Raw genomic sequence first — 9,732 nt, 5'->3', positions numbered from 1 at the left:
AATTGGAGGCACGACCTTTATTAAAATCATACCAAGTCTCACAAGAACCAATATTGGAGATTTTGTAAGATTTATCCGTAGGGTTTGGCTTTCATCGTGAAAAAATTACTAGAAATCCTCATGTGCAAAAATTAACAAAGAAGATTGCCTCTGGAGAAAATAACTGGAGTTATCAACGCTAATTTTCCCTTGGTGTCCTTTGAATATATATATATATATATATATTGAAAAAAAAGAAAAGAAAAAAGATATCAAAATATGATACTGCTTTGAAACTAAAGAAGGAAACATGACCTTTCACAGTACGGTAAAGACTAAACAAAAAGAGGGAGAAATACAGGGGAAATGCTGATGCTCCTTATGTATAATACAGGAGAGAAGACAGTTTTAGTGATTTTTTGTGCCTACGGGGGCTTTGGGTGGGCACTGATAGCACTTGGCAAAGAGGCCGAAAGTGTCAACTTGCTTGATGAAGTTGTTCATGCTCGCCCACCCTCCAAATCCGAACCCGACCACCAGCACCCATACCACTATAAATGTGTTCACTACATACATGACCGTCCAGCTGGGAAGGAAGAATGGAGGCTTCTCCGCCGCATTCTACATACACACACAGTTAACACACCTCAATGTCAGAGACCAGGAAAACAAAGTGTGCAACAGAGATACAGGCACAATTTGATCAGCACTTTGAAACTACTTAAGTGTCCGTTTCATTTAGCGGTTTAAAAACGTGGCGTCAGAAAAATAGTGATTTCAAAATATAGTATATGAAAACACGATTTTTAAAAACGTAGTTAAACGTTTAATAAAATCACGGATCGGCCTTCAAACCGGTACTTTTTAAGTGTACTTCCAAACAAGACAGTTTTCCACTCGCGTTTGTTTTTAAACCCAAATACTGTGGAGTTTTGCTTGTACAAGTAAAGGAAGAAAATACTGGAGAAATGTTAATCAAATCTGTAATAAAAATAGGAAAAGGGGAATTGTTAATTAGATTTGTGTTGTTTGAATTAGTATAACTTAAAGTAGAGTCAGATCAATGTGTAAGCTGGCCGAGTCAGCAAGGACTAAGAATATGACTGGTGAACTAAGTAGGGTCAGCTCAATGTGACAATATCAAATAACTGAATGACAAGGAGATGCCGCCAACCTCATCTTTGTCTCATAAATTTCCAAAATAATCGGTGGGTCTAAATTGTTTATGGCGATGGAAGTGACTTCGAGGCCTAATCTTAAAGCTGGATCCATATCCCTTCCGTTTTCCCAGATGAGGCAATCATAGCTGTAGCACTCTGAGATTTGTACACATATAAATATGGACCCGTCCTAGTGATCCCAAGTCAAACATTCACTAGTCTCTACAGCTCACAATAGTGACTGTAAAGAAAGCAAAGCCATGGGCGAGTGCTGTGTGCAGAAAGGGAAAATTCATTCCAAAGCAAAAAAAAATTTGTATTGAAGTTCTGCAGATTCTAACGTTGACAGAATGAGCAAATGACAGGCTACCAGAAAATCTGTAGCCATGGCCTTGATAGATTACAATTAGGTAGGCTGACAAACAGCTCAAAGACCCAGCATGGAACCCACTAAATTCCATGCTTAAATGGCCAATATACCCTCTTATCAACATAGGAAACATTTGGCCACGGTACAAGGTATAAGCATGTGTAGAGATAGCAATTCATGTTTGCGTGTTGAATTTTGATTGTGTCGAGGCATATGTATAAAATTTTATAAGTCAATCATAATTAAATCCATTTAATTAAACGGGCCTGACCCTTAAACTTTAACTTGCTAATTTCATGTAAAAAATTGACAGCTATACATGTGTGTCCATTAGATTTGTAATGGTTAAAGTTATTGATGAAACAGATTTTCATGGTTAAAGTTAGGGATGAAAGAGAGGCAGGTGGTAAAAATGCACTTAAACTTCATATTGGAATAGACAATGCCAGTTGGAGAAATGAAGATAAGAGGTGGAGAGATTAAACCGTTTACCTGTCGGGCGGAGGCCGATCTGAAAGTAAGCATATGTGCTAAAGAGGGGATGATGTAGACTGTGAAGCTGACCAGAAGAGCCCCCACAGCTGAATTAATGGGACCAAAGAAAGGAAATATAATGGCCAAGAACCATATTGGCACCACCACAGGCAACCGCACAAGTGCCCTCAAGAATATGCTCTTTGTGTCATGCATTCCAATGACTTTTTCCCACACAAAATATAATGGTGTACAAGCGAATCCAAATGTTATGAACTGCCAATGATCATGTGAAACATATCAGCTAAAAGGTGTGAATTTTTTCGAAGGAAAATGTGGTTTCTTAAAACTTCTGATTAGTTTGTGTTTCTAGAAGCAACAGTTATAGCTCTAGCAATGAAAATTCCCTGAAACTCCATTAGTACTACATTATGCTAAATTGGTAATACTAATTAAACAGCTCTCACAATAACAGGTAACAACTTCCTAATTAAGTCAGTGAGGGAAAGTGTATGGACCTGGTGAATGAGCATTAAAACAACTGCAGCGTCACGCCATCCATTCCGGGGAAGGAGCGCGAAGGCGTTGGAATGGTTGAGGAGTTTGTCGCCAAAGGCCCAGTACATAGCAGTAGCAGATGGAAGAGTAAGGGTGAATACATAGAGGGTGGCCAGCAGATATATGTACTTGAATTTCTGAGGCTTCCACATTGCATGCATGATTTCCCTGTAAACAACATGATCCTAGAAACTTTAGTTTCACCCATCACATATCAATGATTAATTACCTACTATAATATATAAATCTTTTTTACTTATTCATTTTTTTTTACCGGAAAAATCATTGGGGGGAAAAGACCACTGGAAAGGATACCACTTTTCCCTTAGAAAGGAGACAGAAAATCAGGTCACATAAAGAACTAGATAAGATAGAGATTCACTGTTTTATGAGCCATATTCATTGAACGAAGCATTAAATTCCCAACTCAGAAATAATCAACCCATAATCTTTGGCATTCCTATTAAATGAACCCACTACATCAAATCTCTATTCTACTGACATGGAATTTTTTAATCGAAGCGCACTAGAACCATGTTAGATCAGTAGAAGACCAAGAGCATAAAGTTAGCAAATGAAAGGTGGGGTACTCAGAATTGTCAAATAACTACACCACATGGCACTTGAGGGTAGCAAGTAGCAGAGATGTAGTCCATTTATTTGCTAGCAAATGACCTAGTACAACTATCAATACTTACAATTTCATCATCCGGATTAGATTTTATAGAGTTTAATGGAGTAGCAACGTAGACAACATATACACCGTTAGAAACTATAAAATATAATCTGAACTATAAAATAGTTCATTTTAATTTCAAGTGAAATGGAGAGGATTCTATTCCAACACTACGAGGTTTAGGTATTGAATCCGAATATTATTTGAATTCAATGTGCAAATTACGAGGTTTGACTTTATGAGATAAAATTTGAAAAAATTTAAAAAAATTAAATAAAATATAATTTATTTTTGAAAAAAGTATAATATTATTCGAAACAAACACACCCGTCACGCAAAACCAAAACTTATGCCGACACTTTTTTTGTAGAGGGGGGCTCTCCAACTGTCTAAAAAATGTGTTAACTATATCTATGTTACTACTGTAAAAGTTCTATAAAATCATTTATAAAGCATAATCTTACTTAGTAAGAAATGTGAGGCTTATGGGACTCCAGTGGCTCTAACAGAGACATAGATTGTTTAATGATTTTGTCCTTTTCTTCAAAACCCATTAATAGCCAGCAAAAGCTTTGAACAAAACAGAAGACCACCGTGCAATAAATTTTACCATATTTTTATTTTTATTTTCCTTGAATTTCAATAAAGAAAACAGCATTACAGATTATTTTAAAGAAAATTTAATCAAACTTACACGGTGACAGCGTGCCCGCCGAAAGTGTACAGTATATTGGTGGCGCCTGTGAAATACAATACCAATTTTTTTGGGCCAGAGTGTTGTACACCCTCCACCTGTAAACAGTAAAAATAAAATAAAATTATATACTAATGGCAGTGTTTTTAACCGTCTAGATTTAATCTTAAATTTTTAATAAAAAAAGAGAGAGAGAGTCAAATTAAATCTAGACCGCAGAGATTTTTTTACCACATCTAAGCCAAATCATGGGAGAACAGCAACATAGTTAATATTTAACAAAGTTCATATGGAGCCGGAGGAAACTCCTCTAACTCAAGTTATTAAATTGATATATATATATATATGCTTGGAGCACGTGATTTTCCATGCATTTTTATTTACCTGGCCATTAACAATGGCTCCAATGGTCAAATACCAAGCAGTGTAGGTGGTCATTCCCAGCCCAAGGAAGGACCAAATTCTGTAGTTGTGGAAGGAGGGTATGAACACAGTGGTTGCACAGCAAGCTCCAAAGATATAAGTCCATGTCCTCTTGTCTAAATGGTCATCTATGTAGTATATATTACTGCATCATCACCCATAAAAAAAAAAAAAAAAAAAAAAAAAAAAAAAAAAAAACGCAAATTTTAAGTAAATTAAACACAACCCAGTATTTATAATTTTATTATTCCCTTGTTTGAAAAGAATTTTTTTGGGAAAAGAAGTAAACAAGACCTTGCACAAGCTATAAGCTGGATAACAGATCCAAAGAGAAGGAAGGTACAGTTGAAGGCCAAGCCGGCAGCTTTCCAGTACGGACCCAGTAAACCATCCAGCACTTCAAACCACTGTCCAAAGATTAAGAAAAGAGAAAAATATATATATATATATATATATATATATATATATATATATATATATATATATATATATATATATATATCAGTTTCTGTATACTGAAATTGAGAAATTTCAGTTCCATGAAATTGTGTGCTTTTTCGCAAGGTTTACCTGAATGACATGGTTCTTGAAGTTGGCATTCTCTTTCTCTTTTCTGCTTCGGTACTCGACGTAGAGAACACTGATCAGATAAGCAGTCCAGCTTCCAAGCAGACCATAAAAGACCTGCAGAATAATCCCTGAAAGCATCCCCATTTGAGAGAAAGAGTATGGCAGCGTTAACAGAACCTGAGCAACCTGTAAAACCAAACATGAGCCAGTCTCTCTCAGATAAAACAAACAAAAAATAGTGTAATGAATCAACTTATGAGTGTTTTTGTTTTAGTACCTGATTGGATGCGCAGCTGAACCATGCATCATATACAGACCCGCCATGCCAGAGAATGCTTTTGAGGCCAAAACCTGGCTCGTCTGCCTTCTCTTCCTCCCTGTCATCACGCTCAGTCAAGTTGAAGCTCGAGACCATGGCCTCCTCTGCTTGTTTCTGAGGTAACATTGTTTAGAGACCAAATAGATCTGCAACATATAGAATAAAAATAAGCCAGAAACATATCAAAAACTAAACCCAAGAATATTTTTCAGAAAGCACTCTTAGCTATACAGAAGAAGATACCCAAATCTCAGTCTCTGCGACCTTGCACGTGAGAGTTTAGCCGGGGGATTTATAATGGGAAAAGCAGAGTAAGCAAGGTACTCTTTTAATGACAAATGTGTGAAAGGCCGCAATCCGTTGCCTTCTTTAACTCCTTTGAAAGATAGTAGTAGTAGTGCTTGTCTCGTTTTCTCTTTTGAAGAAAGAACAAGTAGAGTGCCACTCGTATAGGCTTGGCCGTCTGTTACAACTTTTGCTGAAGGAAGTTACAATCTTGCAGTGTATTAAATTCTTAAAAGTCCACCAATTCCGAGATTGGCAATTTGGCAGTGCCTTAAGTGTCACTCAACGGTATCTCTCCTATCAAATTTGGCTTTATCTGAAAGAATAAGGCATGGTTTGGCAAGTGTTGAAAAGGAGTGGAGAAAAACAGAGTAAACAGAGCAGTGTCGCTCTCTAAATTAAAATGGAAACTTTGAGTTGGAGACAACGAAGACTGAGTAGTTGCTTGTTGGAGCTTGATTCCAGGGCTTTGAGAATCGAGATCTGACAAAAAGAAGCACCTGCAAGAGCGAATTAAGGAGGTACTTTTGCAGGACAAAGAGCGCTCGTTGATAGTCTTTAAGAAACAGAGAAAGAAAACAAAATGAACAACACAGCACGAAATATTTATAATCTCTCTCTTTTTCCTCTGTCTGTGTGTCTTCTGTTAACGGTTGCAGAGATCTTAGCTTCTATCAATGTACTTTTCTTTTGGGCTCTCTCTCTCTCTCTCTCTCTCTCTCTCAGTGTGCTGTGGAGGCTTTTTTAAAATAATTGGATGAGCCTATGCACTGGTGCAGATCCAAATCTCAGTAAAAGTAATTCTGAGAATTCAATTTCCCAAGTAATTCCAAATTCAAGTCATAGTAATTCGTGTACAATTACTCTTGGAGTGTGATATGTGCTGTAATTCTGAGAATTAAATTTGGTCCAGGTCCATTGTGTGTTGTAATTTTTTGAATGGTCTAGATTTAATTTTATTTCTCTTTTTGATAGAAGGCTTATAATTAAATTTTGCCTATTTAACAAACTAAAGCACATACGCTGTAATTTTTATTTTTCCAACGCCTAAGCCAAATCCAAGGTTAACTAGCAACTACAAAAATAAATTTGCCCAAAGGGAGAAAAAAAAAAAAAAAAAAACTACAAAAATTAAGATAGGAATACAGATCCAATAGGCTGTTTGGATAAGTAGGCCCTATCGGAGCCTCTCACAATTGCATGCCTAATAATAAGGACAGGTAATTGTAGGGAATCTTTAATTATAGGAGATCTCTATCTTTTTTTAATAAAGAAAATGTTGTTGGAAATATTATCAAATAATTATGAAATAAAAATGTGATTTTTAACCTAACTCATACTGAATTAGCAGATTTAGAAGATTGGTAATATGGGAATAGAGAGATTTAAGGGATTGGTTGTTGTGTTGATCTACTAAATCAATCTCTCAATTAAATTATATTTAATAGAAAAATTAAAGCCAACCACTCTCCAGTTTTTATATTTGGTTAATATATCAATTAATCCATCGAATCTTTCTACTCCATATTTGACAAGATGTTTTGCTATTACAATACTCTGTTTTTTTTTCTTTGGTACTCACATTGCCGTATTGCCGTTGAAATTTTCTCCACAACCATATTGTTTTCCCTTTGCTTGTGATTTGGGAAACCCACCCATATGGGTTCGAGATGTGCTACCTCTAAACCCTAGATGTGCTACAAAGCTAGAAAGATGGTTCTCAACCTTCTGATCTTATCAACCACCAAAATTATGCTCGAGATTAATTTGGTTGTCTTTGTTGGGAATTAGAGCTACTTTCTTTAGGGTTTTCCTTAATTCAAGGATCATGCATTGAACCTTGGTTGTCTCCATCAAACGATACATATATGAACATAGCAGCTAGTGCCAATCCTTGTTATTGATCTATGAAAAACGATACATATTGGAAGTGTTGATTATTGTGTTAGTTTATAAACAAATTAAATATCATGTAAACTGTTATGTCAATTTTAAAAAAAAAAATGTAATAAAAACTGTAATACCCATAAGAATATCCATAGTTTAAAAGAGGCAAAATGTTAGTTAGACGCCTTTTATGTCCAATAATAGTTGATAATTACTTCTGACCACACTAGTCTTAGCCCTAATGTTGATATTGATTCTTACTTCTTACCACATTAGTCTTTGCCCTAATGTTGATAATTTTCCCATCCAACCTAAAATCCCAAAAGAGCCTAAGAACATATTCCCCAAAGCTATTACATGTAGAAAATGGGCATAAGACACCTTAGATCTATCAACAAATATTTTGCAAGAAGTGGCAATTCTGTCTTGTTTGAAAGTGGATTCAACTTAAATTTGAATCCTAAATTTTAAAAATCCATGTTGCTTTGGATGTTTTGGGCGTTCATAGTTTGTACCAAGTGTATATTTCATAAAAATAAATAAAAAAAAAAAAAAAAAAAGAAAGATAAAACTTTGAGTTTTTTCACATAACCGAATCCTAAATTTGCATATGAATTTAGTCTAAAAATAAAAACAAAGAAAAAAAAATTGGTTCCAAAGAAATTTATAGAGCATGTTTGGGTAACACATTTGTTTTTATTATATTTTATTATGTTTGAAATACATGTTTGGGTTGCTTTGCTAAATTTCAATTATACTCAAGTTTTATCTAATTTTTTTCAATTTTATTTCAGGTTTTTTAAATCATTTAAACATAATTTCAAAAAATAAATTTTCTTAATATTCACAATTTTGAATATAGTAAAAAATAATAAAATATAATCCAAACAAAAATCGTGCACTCAAGGCGCCCTTAAATTTGTATTTAAAATCCTTAGAAATTGCTTATCACGAGGTGTAGTCATATAATGGAGGGCCAACTTACAAAAAGAATATATACGAGTTGAGGAAAAAAAATAAAAATAAATAAAAATAAATAGAGGGAGAGAGAGAGTCTTTGGGATTGAAGTTTGACTAGAACGTCTGATTGTAAGAGAATTTGGTGAACAACTCTTTGAAGTTTTTTGAAGTACAAAGTCACAACAGTCAAAAGTTTTGGCGCATGCATAATGCAAAACTTTAGGTGATTTTTCATCTTTATCATAATCGCGATTAACGTCTATTTTCCCTTATAATGAGCTGAATAAATATGTTCAGTGGGTGGAGGGACCGACCTTCTCACTCGGTTCCTCATTATCTTCTATCAACTTTTCCCTAATATGCTCCCTGTCTCCCTTTTTCTCTTACTCTTTTGACTAATTTATATAATCCCCATGGTAATTTGCATGGCTCCCCCATCTTGCTCATCTTACAGGATCACCATTATCCTAATCTAATTGCACCTATCAATTCCATGTCATGCCCCAATGCGCTTCTCAATGCAATTTTAAACCCCAAAAGTGATTTACTCCTCCATGGGAGAGTTTTCAGTATTTTTCGGCATTTCTCCGTCCGTTTGGTGTCCTTTGTTTTTGTAAATCAATCATTAAATTTGTATCGGTTGTACGAAGAAAATAATGGCTTTTTCGAAATGAAACTAAAATGAGATTCATGTAAATAAGAGAAAAGTTTCTCATTTCTTGGTCGGAAAGATATGTATGTGGCCGTAAAATAGGGATTAAGCAAAATATGCTCGTCTAATAATTGTGACTAGCTAGACGGTGAAACATACAACGCAAATGAATGTATTTATTTTTATTTCTAAATAATATCACTCTTTTGTAACTTCTTGTTAGAGCATTCAATTTCGGTTCATCAATTTTCATTTCTATTTTAACTATAAAAAAATTAATTAATTTTAATTATCTACTTTTCCAAAGCATGCACTTACATCACATTCTTTATTTTAGATATTCCATTTAAATATTCTCTCTTTTTCAAAATATCTACTTTTCAAAATCAAAATCATGTACATGTCTTATTAGAACTCTTTTTTCTTTTTCTTTTTTTGTGAGCTACAACGCTCGCCAAATTTGAGCTAAAGTAGCTAGCCGAATGCAACTACATTTTCACCCAAATTTACATCTCGACCAACCAAATCAATCTTTGGCTAACCGAGTGTAAATGCACCAAACTTTGGTAAGATAAGAAGTTTAGAAATAATTAATTAATTCATTGATTAAGTAAAACCTGCATAGATTCAAATCAAGTGGCAACAAACTTAATTATGGGATTAGAGCCGACCAAATCTACAATCTACTCACATTGCAACAACCACTAAACCCCTAATCATAACAG

At 34.7% G+C, this 9,732-nt stretch overlaps 1 protein-coding gene across 1 annotated transcript; it reads right to left on the bottom strand.

Moving 5' to 3' along the window:
* Positions 1-249: 249 nt before the first annotated feature.
* LOC133863862 (auxin transporter-like protein 2) lies at positions 250-6,227 on the bottom strand. Its single transcript, XM_062299983.1, has 9 exons — positions 5,467-6,227; positions 5,182-5,369; positions 4,905-5,090; positions 4,629-4,741; positions 4,296-4,479; positions 3,912-4,009; positions 2,502-2,709; positions 2,002-2,259; positions 250-600 (listed from the first exon to the last, which is right to left on the bottom strand). Exons 2-9 carry the CDS (start codon positions 5,347-5,349, stop codon positions 388-390), a joined length of 1,428 nt encoding a protein of 475 aa, XP_062155967.1. The 5' UTR covers positions 5,350-5,369; positions 5,467-6,227; the 3' UTR covers positions 250-387.
* Positions 6,228-9,732: the final 3,505 nt, after the last annotated feature.

This window comes from Alnus glutinosa, chromosome 3, assembly GCF_958979055.1.
Source record: "Alnus glutinosa chromosome 3, dhAlnGlut1.1, whole genome shotgun sequence".
Lineage (NCBI taxonomy): Eukaryota > Viridiplantae > Streptophyta > Magnoliopsida > Fagales > Betulaceae > Alnus > Alnus glutinosa.
This window is presented reverse-complemented; position numbering and strand designations above follow the sequence as displayed.